We start from the raw sequence: 20,358 nt of genomic DNA, 5'->3' as shown, positions 1-20,358 counted from the left end.
AGGGAGGGGGCCATTAAATAATTAAATATTCAGCAACCTGGCCTATTCACTCATTCTCAATGTCCAGTGTCATAGCGTATCCTGTTCCTGATGCTTAGTCAGTGTGCCCTTATCCATTGCTTCTGAAACTTTGTCATATCCAAGATGCTTCCTAGGATGCAACTTCTGTTAGCAGTAGGCCTGGGATGAAGCAAGGGTTTGCTACGTTTTCCATTTTTGTTTATTTCATTGCAAGTGTGCAAGTATGCATGTCATAGCATGCATGTGGGGGTCAGAGAACAGCTGTGGGGATTTGGTTCTCTCCTTCCGCCGTGTGTGTTTCAGGGATCAATCTCAGGTCATCAGGCTTGACAGCAGGTACCTTTACCTGCTGAGCCATCTTCCAGGTGATGTCAGTATTGCTGGTCAAAGGACTGCGGCCTTTGGAAGAGTAAAACTCAAGGCCAACTCTGAGCTGTGGGAAGAAAAGGGCCGAGTATCACCATTACCCCAGAGCCTGCCATGGAGTGTGTATGCCGGAAATTCAGGAAATGAATAAGTTTCTAAGGAAATATTGTCTGCGACTTACATCTGCACGTTCGTTTCTATGAAGGTGACATGAGAAACATTTAGCAGTGTGTCAATAAATGTAAGAATAAGAGCAGCTGGGGTCTGGGGAGATAAAGATGGCATGAAGGAAAGAAGAAAATAAAATAGACAAGAACATGCTATTAAATTATACGGGGGAGCTGAAAACCAGGCAAAACCACGTTATACAAAAAGTAAAGAATAATTCAATGAATTCAGCAACAGTAAAATTATGGGCTGAGCTGGGGTGTGCTCTTACTGTTTTACCCCCATATGGGGGTTGAACTCAGAGTATGTAGGACAAAGAAACAAATTCTGCTATTTATGCATATATATATGCCTATATCTATATATATAGGCATGTATATGCATATATCTATATCTACACGACATGGAATAAGTGCTGTTCACCTCCCGCTGTCCTCCCCTAGTCCCTCTCAGCCCCAAGGTGCCCTCCTCTGCTTTCATGACACATGGATCCCAATGTCCTCTCTTGTACCCTGCCCTCTCCCTGTGGAGCGCTCCCTCCCCTCTCACAGTCAGCCCCCCTTCTATTATCATGTCATATATGAGTGGATTCAAATCTAGGCTCCACGTGTGCGGTATTTGTCTCTCTGCACGTGCTGAACGCCCCACCAAGGGGAGAATAACCTCAGCCTCTCACCACTGATTATTATCTGGCCCCAAAGTCCAGTAGTTCTAAGGTTGTGAAACCTCACAAGCTATTGTGTGAAGAACAGTCTATACAGACTTGCAAAGGGTGATCAAGAATGAGCACAGAGGGGCATGTCTGTAATTCCAACAGTAGGGAGATAGAGGAGGGTGAATCAGGAGTTCAAGGCCAGCCTGGGCTATACAGTAAGTTAGAGGCCAGCCTGAACTACATAAGATCCTGTACAAGCAAGTATGAAGAGGCCTGGAGAGATGGCTCAATAGTTAAGAACATCTACTGCTCTTGCAGAGGACCCAAATTCCGTTCCCAACCCCCACATTGGGCAGCCCACAAACACTGGTGACTCCAGCTCAGGGGATCTGATGCCTCCTCCTGCCTCCACAGGCAGGTCACATGCACGTAACCCCCAATAACACACACACACACACTTTAAAATAGTCAAAAAAAAAAAAAAAGTCAAGAGGGAACAGAGCAGTTTACACACAGACAAAATATGCTGTGAAAGCGGGCTGTGGTTCCTGTCAAGATCAGCCCCCAGCCTTATGTCTGGTGGCGGGGTGTTCAGAGACTTCAGAGACGGATGAACCCAGAGCTCACAGACAGGGCCTCTCCCTAGGTTGGAAGCCACCTTCATTCTTGTGCTTTCCCTTGGAGAGACAGACTGATCCTGCTTGTAATCTTAGATGTACCAATACAGCCCCATTGATCCTGCTTGTAATCTTAGATGTACCAATGCAGCCCCATTGATCCTGCTTCTGATCTTAGATGGTATCAGTGCAGACCCATGACATGAGATCTACTCAGTCCCCTGAGTGTCCTCTTTTCCTAGGCCTTTCATGCCTCTGAATAGGATTTCCCTGGGAAACCGTAGTGGACCTTCTCATCTCACATCAGTGGAACTCCATCTCTACTCCCATCATTCCTCAGTAATTTGCATAAAATACACAATTTGTTTAGAACAGACTCTTGACTAGATGTTGAGCGTCCCTCCCCACTAGACTTGTGGAGTAGGCTAAAGCAGGTGTTCTCGTTGGCACCGCCCTGGTTTCACAACAGAATGTGGAGGAGACCAAATTGAGGAATGTGTGAGGATGGGTCAGAAACCTCTGAAGTCAGAGGCAAGACAACAAAAAGGCAACCACAATGGTGGGCACCACATGGCTTACCTGGTACCATTGTTACCTCAGCCACTTTCAATAACAACCCATTGTGTTCAGACTGTGACTATTCCAGTTTTAAAGATGAAGAGATCAGAAAATAGGCCAAGACCACAAAACTAAGTGAGGAATCTGAAGGTCAGACCTCACCTGTTTGTTAGTCACTGTGCCAAGGCAAGACAGTGAGACGTTGGCCCGAGTTAACGTCTCCTGTCTAACACTGACCTTAGCGTTAAGTATGAGAGTCACTTTGGGAAAGAGCATTTCATTTCTGAGCCTCAGAATGTTTTTTCCACCTCTAAGATAATCAGGACAGTGGTGCTGACCCCTGAGGCAGCCACCAGTCTTTGTGATACTGCTTCTGGCTTAACAATATCAGAACTTTCCGCTCCTTTACAAGGAACGTTTTGATTTTCAGCCACAACCGTATGTTGTGTCTGATCTCGTAACAACCCTGAGGTAGATGAGCGCGACCCTCTCTCTGGGGAAACAGACTTGAAACGAAGTAGGGACTTTACAAATGGTTCACCACGCTGCAGCTCCCCAGTCACCTGCTCTGATATGCCAAGCCCCTTCCCCATTCGGCTCCAGCAGTCTTCTCTCTCTCCTGGGGTCTACTCCACTTCTCATTCTCAGGAAGTTTTCCATTGCCAATGTAAATATTAACTCTTAAGAACCTATGGGAGAGTGTACCGAGGGGCTCTCTTCATCCCTGGGCTCCCAAACAAGGCCTGATGGACAGGAGCAGGCCAGATCCAGCTCCCCGGGGTGTTGAGGAGACAGAGTTGGGAAGCACCAGTGTGTGGGCATTACTACAGAAGGGGCTGGCGGCTGATTCTCCTCCACTGTCTTAGTCCCTTTTCTCACTTTCTGACCTCCCAATAAAAGCAAGTGAAGGGAGGAAGCGTTTATTTGCTCTCACTATTTGAGGGGGCAGTCCATCACATTGGGAAGGCAGTAACTTGGGGCGGCTGGTCACTTTGCACCTGCAGTCAGGAAGCAGAGAGCGACTCCTTTAATCCAGTCTAAGGCCCCACAGAATGGTTCTGCCCACAGTTAGGGTTGGTCTTCCTCCTCAGTTAAACCTCTCTAGAAAGGACCTGGCAGACATACCCCCTGGGTGTGTCTTCAGGGTGATTGTAAATCCAGACAACTTGATAAGATTACCATCATAAGCAGTAACTCTGGGAAAGATCCTTCTGGATTATAGTTTCTTCTCAGTGTTTCTCATCTCAAAAAGTGTCACTGCCTCTTCTGAGATGCCCTAGCCAAAGGCGTGAGAGACAAAGATAGGGAAAGAGAGTAACTTGAGGGGGTGGGGGCTCTGAACACAGACTAGCCGCGGGCTGTTGAAGGGCATGGACCTCCCAACTTTAGTTCCCCATTTACAAAACAGGACTAAATCCTACTTTTCCCGTAGTAGTGTTCAGTGAGGGATAAGTGAGTCTCCTCAATACCTGGCAGGAAATAGAACCTCAAATATGAAGCCCTAAAGAGAGGGGGACAGATAGATAGATAGATAGATAGATAGATAGATAGATAGATAGATAGATAGATAGATAAGGATGGATGGATAGATAGATAGATAGATAGATAGATAGATAGATACATACATACATACATACATACATACATACATACAGACGAATGACAACCTCCGAATCTACTCAACTCTGCTCACTCTCACCCAGCCTTGCTGCAGTTGTGATCAGCACATTCACCTGAGCTGAGGCCCAACATCATCAGCTTCTCATCTTTCTTATTATGCCTTGCCCCAGTGTATTCTCCATGGGCAATCCTCAACACCAAATTGGCTCCTGTCACCCCCTGCTTCCCATCCCTCCCCACCTTTCTGCTGTAGACTCCTTCCAGAACCAAAGGGCCTATATGCTCGTTCTCCTCCCACTGGGCCTCACTCCCCACTACTCCACCCCTTCCCACCAGCACTTCTGCTGTGCCTCTCAGATGTCCATCCATGAAAACCATAGGCCTCTTTCAGTCTCATTCACAAGATCCTTGTTTACCATTTCTCTATCTAGAGAAACCTTCCCTCTACCTGCAGTCTTTCTGTGGTGAGTTCGTCTTCTTGGTCTTAGCTCTGAATGCCTTTCCTCTGGACCTAAGAAATGTCCACACAAGGCCTGGTGTGCTGAAGGTCCTTGATAACCAGTCATTGAATAATGTTGATGACAGCATCAAACCCAACCAGCTGTTGACTCCTGAATCCCTGTGGATGAGGACAGGTTGGGATCCCACTCCAGCCAAATTCAGCTTTGGGGCTGTACACAAGACCCAAAGCTATGAGATGTGGAATTAGGCAAGCTATTCACTGAGAGCTGACTTGGTCAGTTTATACACACAGCCAGCAGCAAGTGGCCTGCTTGAGACCTGAGACCAGGAAGGACCTTGAAACATAACTTCCTTCACCAGCTTCCCCTCCTTCCCAAAGGCTTTACCTCCCAACAAGTGAGACCCACGGCCATGCTCATAGGAAGAAGCTTCAAGACATCTCTAGAATTTTTTTTCTAATCTGCTAGTTTTAAAAGCCTGTGTTTTCCTGACTGCTAATTACAACTGTCAATTAGTGTTAGTCATGTAGAAAAGGGCAATCTTCTAGAAGAAAAAAAGAAAAACAGGCAATGAAATTACTTCACCTATTTTCAAAGTGATCTATGAGGCATATTGTTGATGATACTTTAAATGTGTTATAATATTATTCATTTTAATTTCATATTCTCAAGTCAATAATCAAATTGAATTTTTTAGCCTCTCTAAATGAAAATTATTTGGTATTATTGCTGTCTTTTGTCACTGTTAATCTTTCTGATGGGAGGCTGAGGAGGTGGTTCAGTGGGTAAAATGCTTGCTATGCAAGCATGAGAACCTGAGCTCAATCCCAGCACCCACATGAACAGCTGCGCATGGTGGCGCATACCTGTAATCCAGTCCTGAGAAGCAGAGACAGGAGGATCCCAGTGGGCTCCCTGGCCAGCCAGCCTAGCCAGTTGGTTAGTTCCAGGTTTGGTGACACCGTGTCTCAAAACCCAAGGTGGAGAACAATTAGCCTCTACACACATGTGCATGTGTGTACATAAACACACACACATAATATATATACATATATGTGTATATACACACACACACATGTAAATATAACGATAAAGAGCTAATGCTGCCTATAATGAACTGGAAAAACATGCCAATTCCTAATGACACTGACGTTTGGGGATGCACAGGGGCATAGAAGCAGAGAGTATTTGGCACCTGCAGTTTCCATATTTGTGTTCAAACCAAAAAAATATTTACTGAGTGTCTACCCAGGAACTGCAGAGGAGTCAAACTTGAAGACTTCATTCTTTTTCCGATGACTTGGGATCGACCTGTGCAGTGCAGAGAGGAGGAGGCACAAATGGCGGAGGGGGGTGGAATGGAGGGCTGGAGGTAGACCTAGACATACTGCAGACTGGAAGCACCAGTGTAGGGCTGAGAAGAGCTCGCTGCATGCTATGATCTCAGCAGAGCCAGGCAGACAGCAGCATGCAATAGAGGAAGAATGGAAAGACAGATGAGCGGATAGAAAGCAGGGAATGTTTCAGATGCTGGCTTCTCTTGAGTTCCTCAACCCACCATCCATCCATCCTGTACACAAGACATGAATGCAAGACATGTCCTGTGCAGACTGGAAGAAGATGGAGTCCTTGTAGACTTGGTAGGAGGAAACAGTGGCACAGATATGGTAGAGACCAGTATGGAAGCAATCCAGTTCTGGGTACTTACCACATACCACAGAGTATGGTCAGGACCTGGAAAGATGCCGGCACTCCCATGTGTACAGCTCTGTCTGTAACAGCTAAGATGTGGAAATACCTAGCATGTACATTGATACATGTGGATAAGAACATGTGGCATGTGTGCTCACAGGAACACCCTTTAGCCTTCAAAAAGTCAAGGGGATTGACTCTGTGTGACATCATGGGTGAACCCTGGAGACATTGCCAGGTGTAATAAACCAGGCAAAGCACAAATGCTAAGTAATTTCTCTGGAATAGTCAAAGTCATAGACTCAAGGACTGAAATGGCAATGTCTTGGCCACTTGTCTGTGGCTATGCTAAAGCACCCTGACAGAATTCACAGAAGAAAGAGTTGATTAGGGCTCGCTAACATCCGAGTCAACCATGGTGGCAAAGTCACCGAGGTCATATTGCATCCACAGTCAGGAAGCAGAAAGCATTGAACGCTAATGCCTAATTCAGCTTCTCCATTTGATGCCATCCAGGATCCTAGCACAGGGAAGGGTGGCACTCAGGGTGGACGGATCTTCCCATCTCAATTAGCCTAATCAGATAATCTCCCACAGGCCTGGCCATACACCCAGCTCATCTTCCAAGTGATTCTAGAGTTCATCAAGTTGATAATTGTGACTAACCATCACCAACATTCACATGAGGTGGAAGGGAAACGTGTGGTTATATTTTGTTTTAGATTTATTCACTTTGCTTTCTATGTATGAGTGTTTTGTCTGTGTGAATGAATGCGCACAATAGGCATGCCTCCTGATGGTTGTGAACTATCATGTGGATGCTGGGAACTAAAGCCCTGTCCTCCAGAAGAACAGCAAGTGCTCAGCAACTGCTGAGCCATCTCTCCATCCCAGAAACCAGTAGTTATTAACCACTGAGTGTAGAGTTCCAGGCAAGCCAGACAGATAAGCTGTGAGCTTTTCTATGCAATCTCATAAAAATGGGCAATGTCAACATATTCCACACTTAAAAGTGTGTTCCACAAGTACATCTCATGTGAAACATTCTCATGAAAATAAACTTTTAAAAAGAGGAGACTGGGGAGATGGAGCAGCAGTTAAGAGCACATACTGCTCTTGCAAAGGACGGAAGATTGGCTCTCAGCATCTACATGGAGTGACTCAAAACTGACTGTAACTCAAGTCCCAGGGAGTCTGACACCCCCTTCTGGCCTCTTTGAGTTCTGCACTCAGTAGCACATACCCACACACAAACACATAATAAAAATAAAACAAATCTTTTTTAAAAAAAAAATACGATTAAAGAAATAGCGGCCATGAATTTGAGAGAGAGAGCAGAGGGTGAAATATATGGGAAGAGTTGGAGGGAGGAAAGGGAATGGAGAAATGAGATAATTACATTTAAAAGACAGTGTTTTAAAAATATTTACTGATTCTTAAGGCAAGATTTAAGGATTTGGGGGATTGTCTTTTATTCTACCCTAACATACCACAACATATAGACACAATAAAAGAGGAGAAACTCTCCCCACAGCTTGGAGCTTAAGTAAATGTAACATCTACCAAATGCACCAGTATAGTCTTGGCGTTGTAGGGACTGAACTGGTGGAGAAGCCAGGAGAGACTTCTTGGAGAAGACACCTTCCGAGGCAGAACTTGAAGCTGGGAGAATCCTTTGAGAACATCTGCTGAAAAACAAGATGGGAGGTTGAGAGTGCCAGTTGTTGGTTGCTGGGAAGGAGGAGGAAGGTGGCATGGCTGGGGTGGTGAGAAGGGAGTGTGGCCTGGTACCCCCCCCCCCAGGCCAGTCTCTGCTGTGTGGCTGACGGGGGTTTGTTGCCCCACCCTGGCATTTGCTTTTCTATTACTTCCAAGACAGGACAGAGCATCTTGAAGCAACTCAAATGTGTTAGGTTACAGTTCTTAGGTTGAAAATCTAGTACTGGTATCAAAGGGCTAAGATACTGCTATCTGGCCAGATGGTACCCTTTCCTGGGGCTTCTGGAGGAGCGGGATCTGTTTCCTGGCCCGTTTGGGTTGTTGACAAATTTTGGTCACTGTGGTTGTGAGAACATTTTTCTCTTGGTATCTGTCAGCCAAGGACTGTTTCTGACTTCTAGAGGACACCCTCAGCCCTGATCCTCTCTTTCCCTCTGCTGGCCCTGCGGGGTCTCATCCCCTGAGCTGCAGAGCATCCCTGTCACTCGGTCGCATCTCATTGACCAGCCCTTCTATCTTTCTCTTCCACTTTCAGGAGTCAAACTAATGATCTAGTGGCCACCAGAGGAACTCCTAATTTTGAAGTCCCTAACTTTAATTCTCCAAAGTTGCCTTTAGCTATTTAATGCAACATATCCACAAGTTCTAGGAATTAGGACTTGGGTGTCTTTGGGGATAAATTTTCTTCCTTCTGATGCCACACTTGGTAGGATTAGGTAACTTGTCCAAAGTCACAGCCTCATCTTTGTAGCTTAGCTTTGAACCCAAGCATCCTGGCAACAGCACCTTTTTCTTACTACTTAATTACCATGCTTCCCAGAAGTTGAGGCTGGGGAGTAGCTCAGTAGTGAATCATCTGCCTCTCACATGTGAAGCTCTGGATTCCACATATAACACTGCAACAGAGAAAGGAGGGAAGGGAAGAAAAAAGAGAGAGAAGAAAGAGCGGAGGGAGGGAGGGAGAGAAAAAGAGAAGGAAGAGGAGGAACCAAGTTAAGGATTTATTACAGACATCCTCAAATGGAAGACACAGGAGATATTTAAGGCAAGTTTGTAATGGTTTGCAGCCAGCCTACATTCACTTTATATTATTTTGTAATAATTAACCCCAGATACAGCTTAAACCCCACTCAACATATTATCTCCCAGCTCTGGAGTCAGAGCCAGCATGCTATGACTCGGTTCTCAGCTGGGGACTCACAAGGTTGCAATGGAATTGTTAGTCACTAAGTTCCGGCCTGGAGTTCAGGACCCTCTTCTACACATCCCCTTGACCATCAGAATTCACTTCCTAGTAACAGCAGGGGCCCTTGTCTTGCTGACTGAGTGGGAACCACTCAGCCTTGGGGGATTGCTCTGGACTGGGACCCCAAAGCCCTCCCATCTTGATGGAAACTATCCCTGGCACCAACTCTCACACAGACACTTTCAGTCTCTCTGACTTCCATCTCCTACTGGAGAAGCTTCTTCTTAAGAGTTCCATGACTGGAACTAGATAAGATCCCACTAGATAAGACCCCTGCCTTAAGTTCAGTGGTTGAGCAGAGATCAGCACATTCACACAGCTAAACTCTCCTCTGTAACTGAGCACAGCCTAGAGTAATACCTGGGCAGAGATCAGCTTACAGTGCTGCCTAGTGTATCTTACACGCACATGGGAACAGGCTAATATGTGTTGGATTCATGGAGCACAGAGTCAAGGATAAGTGGTAGAGATGGTTGCTAAGGATCAGGTCCTGGTGAAAACAGTGCCCCCAGCCCTCTTCAGGAAGGGCTGTGTTTCCTTATCTAAAGATGGGCAAGAAAACTTCCATTTCCTTAGGATGAGAAGGAAGACCCTGCCCGACCTCCTGAATATTAGAAGAAAGATTCCTTGGAGCTTCTTCCTCCTGATGTACATCCTAGGGCAAGACCAGAGTCAACTTGATCTCCACCCTTCATGCTGGTAGAGAGAGACTATGCTGGGTGGGAACTCTTGACGAACAAATGGGAAGATCAAAGCAGATGCTCTGTGCCTGTGATAACCCAGAGAGATCTCTGACAGTGATTCACCAAATGGTGGGAACCTGTCAAAGTTGGTGGAAACTTTTACAATGCATTTAAAGAAACAAACGTTATTATCTTAACTTTGTGTCATACGTAATTTGTTCTCCGACAATCACTTTGCAAAGATATCTGAAGGAACATGATTTTATAACCATGTGAGAATTGTAGATGTGTCTTGAATTATCACTTCTTCCAAAATAGTCTTCTAAAGCTTTGCAATGAAGTTTATTGAGTCATAGACCAGGCACTTACTTCTTTTCTTCTATAGATAGCTCGGGAAAGAGGGACAAATTGCATGTGAAGCTTCCTGTTCTTTCAACAGATATTGGGACTGTATGGGGTTATAGAGGATGATGAAGGAATCTAAAATCCCTTAATGGCTTTGGGTATGGTCACAAAGTAAAGCAGAGATGATAGGAAGGGGCTGACCAGTGCAAGAGTTTCCAAGAAATTAGAAGAGCATATGGAGGCACCAGGCAGGCAGGCTTCAAGAAGAGGAACCTCTCAGCAGGGTCCACAACCTGAGCTGAGGGCTCTGATTGATCTAGACCCTGCTCCCTTTCCAGACAAGTTCTGTGGAGCCCATCACTTCACACGAAGCCTCCTCCTGCCTTGGGACCCAGGTTCCTCCAGGCTGTGTTCTCCATCTAAAACAGATGCTCACAAGCTAATCACACTCCTGGACTATTCCCCAACCTTGGGCTCTGCCTTTATTTCTTTTCCGGTTGCTGAGATAAACTATCCTGACAAAGCAGCTTCCAGAAGGAAGAGTTTGTCCTAGCTCACAGTCACAAGATACAGTGCCTCAGTGCAGAGAAGCCACAGTAGCAGGTGCTGGAGACACCTGGTTGCATCGCATCCATTGTTAGGAAGCAGAGAGCAAGGATTGCAAATTGCTGCTTAGCTCGCTTTACTGCCCAGGGTGCCCCTGCCTAGGCAACGATGCCGCCCTCGGTGGGCAGGTCTTGCCATATCAATTCACTCCATTAAGAAAATTCTTCCCTGGAATGGCTAGAGCTCGAGTCAATCTAAACAATCCCTCATTGAGATGCCCTTCTAAGGTGAATCCAAATTGTATCAAGTTGGCAATTGACACTAACTGTCACAAGCTGTCATCCTTAATATAACCCATTAGAAGAGCCTTTCATTGGATGGTTTTCCTTCACCGTTCCAGACTCCTGTCACCCTGTTAATGAGTTTAAAAATACATTATTTAATGGTTGACCTGAATCCGTCATGCTCATTCCACACATGAGGCTGAGTTAGACACTCGGGCTCACACAGCTCGAGAGGGTGAAGCTGGGATTTGAACCCAGATCTTATGATCCTACACGCCAAACTTTTGACCACTGTGTTTGACTTTGTACATGTCACCAAATTGCCAGTGTTCACTTAGAAAAACAAGAAATTGTGGGCAAATGAATAAAAATAAGCTTATAGGGTCTGGAGAAATGGCTCGGCCATCAAGAGCACTTGTTGCTCTTACAGAGGACCTGAGTTCAGTTCCCAGTATCCACACCCGGGCAATTCACACCTACTTGACTCTCCAGCTCCCAGAGATCTGATCCCCTCTTCTGGCCTCCTCAGGTACCTGCATGCACAGGGCATATAAACAGACGCAAATCATTTTTAAATGAAGCTCCTGGCCCAGACACATGTATGAAACTCCTAGGCTTAGTGTTCCTATTCAGACACTCCCCTGACTTAGGCTTTTACTTTACTTTTGTTTTTTAAAGAGACGGTATCACTGTGTTGCCCAGGCTGGAATGCAGTGGCTATCCATGGGCTCTATCGCACTGCTGATGAACATGGGAGTAATGACCTACTCTATTTCAGACCTGAGCCAGCTTCCCCCCTCCTTAGGCTACCTAGTGGTCTCTACCTTCCAGGAGGTCACAGTATTGATGTCAAGGTCAGTGCAGACACGCATCAGCATAGCACACTATAGACTAGAACTCATAAACTTCAGCAATCCTCCTGCCTCAGCCTCCCAAACAGTAGGAACTACAGGCATCCACTACAATTCCCTGAAAAGTAAGTTTTTCAAATGAGGCTGTATAATAATACTATACTCTCCTTTATAATCACCTTTGTATCCTGTGGTGGTGGTACGAGATCCCAAAATATGGGAGGCATCCAAACAAGAAGCTGGGGAGTTCAAGGTTAGTCTGGTCTATAAAGTGAGTAGGAGGCTAGCCTGGGCTACCTGAGATCCTGTCTCAAAAATAAAAAAGAAGACAAAAATTAATCAATAAATGACTTGCACTGTTCACTTAACATCCTTTGTTAAACTTAATTCTGTGCCATCTTTCGTTTAGGGTACCAGCAAAGACACCACTTCTAGGTGTCTCCTCGGGCCCAGGTACCCTGCCTTGTGCCTGCAGCTCATCCTTACAAACCCTTTAGGGGCTCCCAATACAGCCCCCCTTTCACCGGCAGTTTAACCAAGGTTCAGAAATGTGAAATGACTTGTCCGTAATTTCCTACAGGGCAGGACAGCAGGTGGTCCATACAGCTTCCAAACTCCCACTTAACTATCTTAGAGGCTCAGACAGGCTGAGTGTCCCTTTGAAGACATGAATAGGGTTCCAGGAGAGCTGAGAAGGGAAGACTGCTCCTGCCCGGGGTGGTTATTCTACTGCTCAGCAGGGGAGAAGTGAGAGGGAGGGGCTGAGAGTACAGGGAACAGGCTGGGGTAAAATGGTACCTGACAAATGGGATGTTTTCCATTGATTATTTTAAGTGAAATAGCTACTGCTAATATGCATCCTGTGCTGAAGATAACCACACTTTAATTAAAGCAGAAGTGTGCCTTGTTCATTTACCTCCTGTTCAGGAGTTAGGGACTGTTTTTTAAAGGCCGCAGCACGCTGTATTCAAATATGTCCCCAGCCCTAAAGAGTTCAAACGCCAGATATTTGGGCCATAGATGAGAAACATGCTCACACCTGGCCTGCTGAGTCCCACCTGGACTCTGATAACCAGCTGGTGAACCAGCCTGTGGGAGCTTGGGGTGGGCCACTCAACATGCAGAAAAACCATATGCTTTGTTATTATGAGCTGTCCAGCAGCAGCTATAAAAGATATCCTTCTATGTATGTAAAGCCAAAATTATGCATGGAAGAAGTCTCATTTTAACAGCAGTGTGATGCCAAATACTCCCTTCTAGGAACTGTGGGGTGATGGATAGTCAGTGCCCCTCAGTCAGCCCTGAAAGGATGGGGGTGGCTTTCAGCAGAGTCTAACATCAACACAGGTGAAGTCACACCCCTGAAGTCAGATCTTGGGTTCCCATGTAAGCTGTCTTCGAAACTTAAAGTATTTCATCTCTCTCAACCTCGGTTTCCCAGTACAGCGAATGCCATGTTCCTACCGGCCCGCTGGGATGAGGACAGAGATTGAAGAAATGGAAACAAATGCCCTACACAGCTCAGATGGGGCTTCCCCTAGAACATGGCACTGGGAGCGTCCTGTGGCGGGTGGAAACTGCAATGGCCACTTGTTCACACGCCTTTCCTGCCTCCACTGGTTGCTCCCACTCCAGGAAATGCTTCTCCTTTGCAGAATGTTCACAGCCAGTGTGCTGGCTAGTTTTAAATGTCAACTCGATACAAGCTAGAATCATTCTGGAAGAGGGACCCTCAATTGAGCAAACAGCAGACTGGCCTGTGGACAAGCCTGTGGTGCGTTGTCTTGATTGACGGTGGATGTGGGAGGGCTCAGCTCACTGTGGGCGGGGCCACCTCTGAGCTGGTGGTTCTGATTTATTTAAGAAAGCAGGCAGAGCACACGCCAGCCAGTAAGCAGCATCCTCCTCCATGGCCTCTGCATCGGCTCCTGTCTCCAGGTTTCTGCCCTGACTTCCCTGGATGCTAGACTATGATCAGGAAGTATAAAATAAAATAAACCCTTTCCTTTCTACATTGCTTTTGGTCATGATATTTTATCACAGCAATAGAAACCTAAGACAGCCAGCCTGCCTCCCTGGCCCAGTCAGGTGACACCTCTTTCCTGATGCCTTCCCAGATTTTTCCTAGTAGGCCATAATCTTCCCCACCCCAAGTTTCTTAGTACTTGATGAGTGACACCTGTACCCTTCACCCTGGCATGTACCAAAGGGCTCTCTCTCTCTCTCTCTCTCTCTCTCTCTCTCTCTCTCTCTCTCTCTCTCTCTCTCTCTCTCTCTGTGTGTGTGTGTGTGTGTGTGTGTGTGTGTGTGTGTGTGTGTGTGTGTGTGTGTGTGTCTTGCCTCTTCTATTAAATCAGTTCATCAGTTCTCTGGAGATGAAATCTTTTAGATATTTCCCAGCATGCTGTGCTGTATAGTCAGTCCTGAGAAAATGTGTTATTGTTCACCTGCCCACGATACACTCTCTGCCAGGCACTAAGCTGCATGCTGGGGACAGAGCAAGGAGTGACATTGATAAGACCTGTACACACAACTACAGGGAGACAGACGGCCACAGAGTCAGCAACCCTGTCTATGTACTATAGACGTGTCATTTCAACTCTAAGAAGCACTACATCGAAAAAGGCATGCCAAAGAAGGAGTGGGGGGCTGAAACAGTACTACTTCACAAGGGTGTGTGAAAGCAGGGGACATTAGAAACCTCAAGGGAAGGGTCTACAGAGGCAGGTTGGGCGCAATTTCAAGGAAGTAAGTCCCTGGTAGTAGGGCACCTGCAAATGTCCCCAAGTAAGTGTCTTAGTTACTGTTCTATTGATGTGAGTAGACATCATGTGCCAGACAACTTATAAAAGAAAGCATTTAATATGGGAGTTGGGGTTCCAGGTGGTTAGAGTCCATGACCATTATGGCGGGGAGCATGGCAGCAGGCAGGCATGGTGCTGAGCAGTAGCTGTGATCTCGCACCTTGAGATACAAGCATGAAGCCGAGAGGAAAAAAGAGAGAGAGAGTAGGGGGAGGGGAAGCACTAAGTGGGAATGGTGTGGGGATTTGAAACCTCAAAGCTCACTCCAAGTGACATGCCTACTCCATTAAGGCCATACTGCCCCATCCTTCCCAAACTCTTATACTAACTGGGAACCAAGCATTAAAATACATGAACCTATGGGATCCATTCTCACACAAACCACCACAGTGAGAAAGATTGTGTTGTGGTCTCAAAACTACAAAGACCAAGGAGACTGGGACAGAATGTGGTGGAAGAATTTGCTCACTGGAAGCTATTAGAACTGGGTCAATCAGGAGACGTCTCACGAGCCTTGGTAAAATATTTAGATTGAATTTTCTAACTGTGACTGGCTTTAAATGGGGGCAAGGAGTATCGTGAACCTGTTTATAGTTTTCAAAGATCTGTGTGGGCTAGGATCTACATGAGGTTACAGAAATAGCTCATTTGGTAAAGTGCTTGCACCCAAGCGTCACTGCCTAAATCTGACCTCCAGAAGTCAAAGAAGAAGCTGAATGCGGTGGCGTGTACTACCTCCCGGGTTACTTTGAGTCATGGTGTTTCTCACAACAGAAAGGCAAGCTAATGCAACAAATAAACTACAAGGTAAATGAAGGAGTGAGTGAATCTATTAGTGTTCATCCATCACTTTACAAACTGTGGCTATGCTACACTTGTATGATCGACCCAAATGGAAACATGCATTGTTCTGTGAATCAGAGCCCTGAGGTAATAGACCCATGCAGTGGCCTGCAGAAACATGGGATGTCCTTGGAGCCGTTATCCAACCTCCAGCTCTTACCCCTAGGCCGTTCTTAGCTACATAGCTACAACAGTGACCAGCAGCTGGGATGGTTAAAATTAGTCACACCAGCTGTGCCAGAGGAGTGACTTGTAGCTGATGAGGTGCTGTGACTGGTCCATGGAGACACACATCTTGGATGCAGCTGCTTCATCAGTGAAACTGTTGAGTTTTGCCAGAGCCCATCACCTCACTCTGGGCATCTCTCTGTAGACCGACCTCAGATCAGAAATGAGGCAAGATGGACATTGTTCCCCCTGCATTTCAGAGCCAGAACCTCAAAGCTCTCTTTCCCAGACCTTTGCAAAAATAGCTATTTGAAATCAAAGACAAAAGAAAATAGGTCATACCCCATGACCTCTTAAGCTTGGTTAAATGGAGGGCCCCAGAAAGTGCTCCTTCTGTCCCCTTCCTCATGGGGATGACAGGACATGCTTTTTAAAAAAAGGAGGCAGTCTACGTCCATCTTCTTGTCGGAGATGATGTGGGGGCGAAGCTGCTGGATCAAAAGCTGATGACTGCCAATAACTTTCCATCCCCTACTTAGCCTCAGAACAGGCTTTCTGGAAGGGCCCTGACATAGGCTCCACACCCCTGACCTACCCTGGGTAGTCCTCTACCAGGAAGTGCTTGTAACTCCACCTGGAAGTGCTCACTGTGTGCCAGGCACTAGACTACCTACCATGCCTTTTCACTTCCGGAGAATGTCCTCCAGATAAGCCACATCCTTACAGTGTGTTATGAAGATACAGACAAAGAGACTGATGGGCTTGTCCAAAGCTGTGCACACAGTGAGAGAAGACAGGACTCCATGTGCTTTGCCCAGAATCCACTCTCCTGACCTCTACATCATTTCTTTGTTACTTACTCTTCTTCTTCTTCTTCTTCTTCTTCTTCTTGTGGCCAAGGCAACTTAAGGAAGCTTTGCTTGGGCTCAGGCAGAAAGTCCATCGTGAAAGGAAAGGCACAGAGGCAGGAATGTGAGGCAGCTGCTCACATCTCATCCACAGTCAGGAAACAGATGAAGGCTGGTGCTCAGCTCACTTTTTCCCATTCGTTACATCTAGGACCCCAGCCCATGGAATGGTGCCAGCCACATTCAGGATGGGTCTTCCACTTCAATTAACCCAGTCTAGAAACTCCCTCATAGACATTTCCAGACGCCTGTCTCCTTGGATCCTGCCAAGCTGACAATCAATAATAAAACTATCACACTCCTGAAGAATCAAAGTGACTGGAGTCAGAATCTGGGCTCTGGTAGCCCCAACCAGCCAGACTCCATCACCCATCCTCAATATGCCAATTAAATGAACAAGCCAAAGTGAAAAGCAGTGAAAGGAGATTTGTTCAGTGTGGTCACGTTGTGAGTAGGGACAAAGAGCTGTGGTCATTCCCCTGAAGTCTGTCCTTAAGAGGTGTGATCATTCCCCTTAAGTCCCTCCTTAAAATCTTAACATGGTATTTAAGTTTAAACAGAGGGTCAGAAGTTTCCTAGCTAAGCAGGCCTGTGAAAATGTGACCCCATCCATCATAGTCTCAGCTCCAGTCTCTCTGACATTGTCAGAACTCTGGCTGGCACTAGGATCCCAGTCTTTCCCTTCCCAGTATGAGATTCCCGGGGACATCTGCATTTCGTGAACCCCCTTGTTCCCATTGTCTGATAAGGCCCAAGCATCTACTTGACAGTGTCTCCATTCCTCCTGGGAGGGTTCCAACATCACCTGAGGAGCATCCACACCACCCTGTGGGGTCACTGGGAAGCCCTGGACTGGGAGGCCCCCGAGAGAATCAGAGAGTCACTGTGGGTCTCTTGCTAATCATCTTTCTCTTCATTATTTGGGACACAAGAGAGGGATCATTGGAATATCAAGGAAACTTCATCTCCTATGTTAGCCCCTTTCTTTCCTTTTTGGTTTGTTGTTTGTTTTCTTAGAAAGGCTCTCCTGTAGAGCAAATTGGCTTTGAACTCACTGAGTGGCCAAGAGAACCTTGAACTCCTGATCCTCCTACCTCTACCTCCACAGTGCTGGGATCACAGGTGTGCACTGTCACATTCAGCTTAACCACTTTTTAATCCATCTCTGTGTTGGTGGGTAGAGGGACTGCCTAACTTCTGTAGTGACTTTCCCCACCATAACTGAAGCATGATTACTTGTGTTCTATGTATATATCCAATATAGTCTTCCTTTCCCTCCTCCTATGGCAACCCTGGGACAATGACAAGAAGATGGGATGACTGCCATTCGTTCCCAGGCCCATCAAGTGTGTGTGTCCATGGGAAGTTGCATTTATAGGGCTGCATTTGTACCAGTATTCCTGGTAGGTATGACCACATTTGGGGGGTGTTTATACATGTCTAAGAAGCTTATGAACAGCTGCTGACACATTTGTGTCATTGCTTACATGTCTTGATGTGTCTCTCCACGTAAAGCAAGTGTGAAGATATCCCTGTGTACATTATCACCCAAGGGGCAGAAACCCCACAACTCCTTATTATGATGAGAAAGGAAGCATGACATCTCCCTAACATTTGGATTCTCACTTCTCCCATACAGAGCAGAGGGTGCAGTCGGGTTTGACCGCTCCGCTGACAGAACGCGGCTGGCTCCCTGCTCCTCTCTGGAGCCTTCTGTAGTTGATGTCCATGCCTCTGACCCCTCTCCCCCTTGGCCTGCAGGTCTCTGTCTGGACGCATCGTGGGCGGCGTCTGGTGGTTCTTCACTTTGATCATCATCTCCTCATACACAGCCAACCTGGCTGCCTTCCTGACCGTGGAGAGGATGGTGTCTCCCATCGAGAGCGCAGAGGACCTGGCGAAGCAGACCGAAATTGCTTATGGGACATTGGAAGCAGGCTCCACGAAGGAGTTCTTCAGGGTGAGAGCATCCCTGATCCCGAGGTGCCTTCTCAGAAGGGAATCACTCCATTACACTTCCCTTCTCATTAAAGAGTGTAGGGGCTGGTGAGGGTGGCTTCCCTTCTCATTAAAGTGTGTAGGGGCTGGTGGAAGTGGCTGTGTGGTGGAAGGACATGGGAGGCTCTGCATTGCTTCCCAAGCAACACAAAATAGATAGATAGATAGATAGATAGATAGATAGATAGATAGATAGATAGATAGATAGATGGATGGATAGTTAGATAGATAGATAGTTAGATAGATAAATAGATAGATAGATAGATGGATGGATGGATGGATGGATGGATGGATGGATGGATGGATAGATAGATAGATAGATAGATAGATAGATAGATAGATAGATAGATAGATAGATAGACGGATGGATAGATAGACGGATAGATAGATAGATAGATAGATAGATAGATAGATAGATAGATAGATAGATAGATAGATGGATGGATGGATGGATGGATGGATGGATGGATGGATGGATGGATGGATGGATAGATAGATAGATAGATAGATAGATAGATAGATAGATAGATAGACGGATAAATAGATAGATAGACGGATAGATAGATAGATAGATAGATAGATAGATAGATAGATAGATAGATAGATAGATAGATAGATAGATAGATAGACGGATGGATAGATAGATAGATAGATAGATAGATAGATAGATAGATAGATAGATAGATAGATAGATAGATAGATAATTACAGGCAGCAAGATAACTGGCTACCTCCATGCAAATCCCAGAACCTCAGTGAAAACTCTTGGGCTTGGGGCTCAAGATGACCACTGAGGGGGACGGTCCTTTTGGGTAAGAGATTCATTCAAAGAACTATTAATGCCATAGACAGACAGCGTGATAGGGGATCTAAGGAGAGTCCAGGTCCCTGAGACAGAACCTTGGTCTCTTCTTACAGGTCTCAGAAAAAGGGGGTCTTATCCTTGTTTTCAGGCTGTCTCTGATTCCCAGGTGGCAAGGGAGGGTGTCTTGAGTTTCAAGGGAGGGAGGAAGAAGTCTTGTTAATGTATGACTTAGAGGAGGTGGGACATTGGGGAGGAAATTGGGATGTGGAGAGGAGCTGGGGAGGAGCTGGGAAGGAGCTGGGGAGGAGCTGGGGAGGAGGTGGAGAGGGGTCTATTTGGGTAAGGTATATCTCTCTTACAGGCGAGGAATATGCCACCTCTAACCCCCCTCGTGTCTTGGAGGTAGCCTGAGCTCTTTTGGAGAAGTAAGAATTAGGGTGCCTGCTATTCTCCTGGAACCAGACACCAGGCAGGTTCTGGGAGTGCTTGCCTTTTTCCTTACAGCAGCTCTGAGGAAAGAGCTGCTGCTGGTGGCCATGGCCAAATCAGCCCCAAGACAAAATCTAATTCTTGGAACATCCCTCAGCTGTCTAAAGACCCCTGAGAAGTGGAATTCTGTACCTGTAAGAGCTTCAAAGCCCCAGAGTTGATTGAGACTCCGACCATATACTTAGTCTATGCTGCAAAGCACAGGAAACACTATCCTATCCCTGTTCTGGGTCCGTAGTTTGTGCGGAATGACTTAGGAAGTGTGTGAACAAGGCTCACACCTGAGACTTGTAGCTTTCCCTCCTGCTGTGGGTTTTCTGGGATTAAGGGAGCCTTTCTTGACCCTTGGTGGACTTCATGCATAAGGATTAGGGTCAGAAACGTGATGGCGTAGACACAAAAACACAGCTCTTACCTCAAAGGGAATAAGAGATAGTTTACTCTGGAACCAAATATGAGTTACCATGGCCTGGAAACACAGACTCAGGTCACTCCAAATCCCATGCCCCAAC

The 20,358-nt window shown here is 46.3% G+C and overlaps 1 protein-coding gene across 2 annotated transcripts in view; it reads left to right on the top strand.

The window, feature by feature from the left end:
• Gria1 (glutamate ionotropic receptor AMPA type subunit 1) overlaps positions 1–20,358 on the top strand; it is a 324,275-nt gene that overhangs the window by 256,540 nt on the left and 47,377 nt on the right. For both annotated transcript variants that reach the window (XM_052757604.1, XM_052757603.1), the window contains exon 12: positions 18,317–18,515. In XM_052757604.1, the coding sequence (XP_052613564.1) occupies positions 18,317–18,515 (199 nt within the window). The remainder of the gene's footprint in view (positions 1–18,316; positions 18,516–20,358) is intronic.

Source organism: Peromyscus californicus, unplaced genomic scaffold (assembly GCF_007827085.1).
Source record: "Peromyscus californicus insignis strain IS unplaced genomic scaffold, ASM782708v3 Scaffold_3__1_contigs__length_106647218, whole genome shotgun sequence".
Classification (NCBI taxonomy): Eukaryota; Metazoa; Chordata; class Mammalia; order Rodentia; family Cricetidae; genus Peromyscus; species Peromyscus californicus.
Note: the sequence above shows the minus strand (reverse complement) of the source record. Positions and strands in the feature narration are given on the sequence as shown.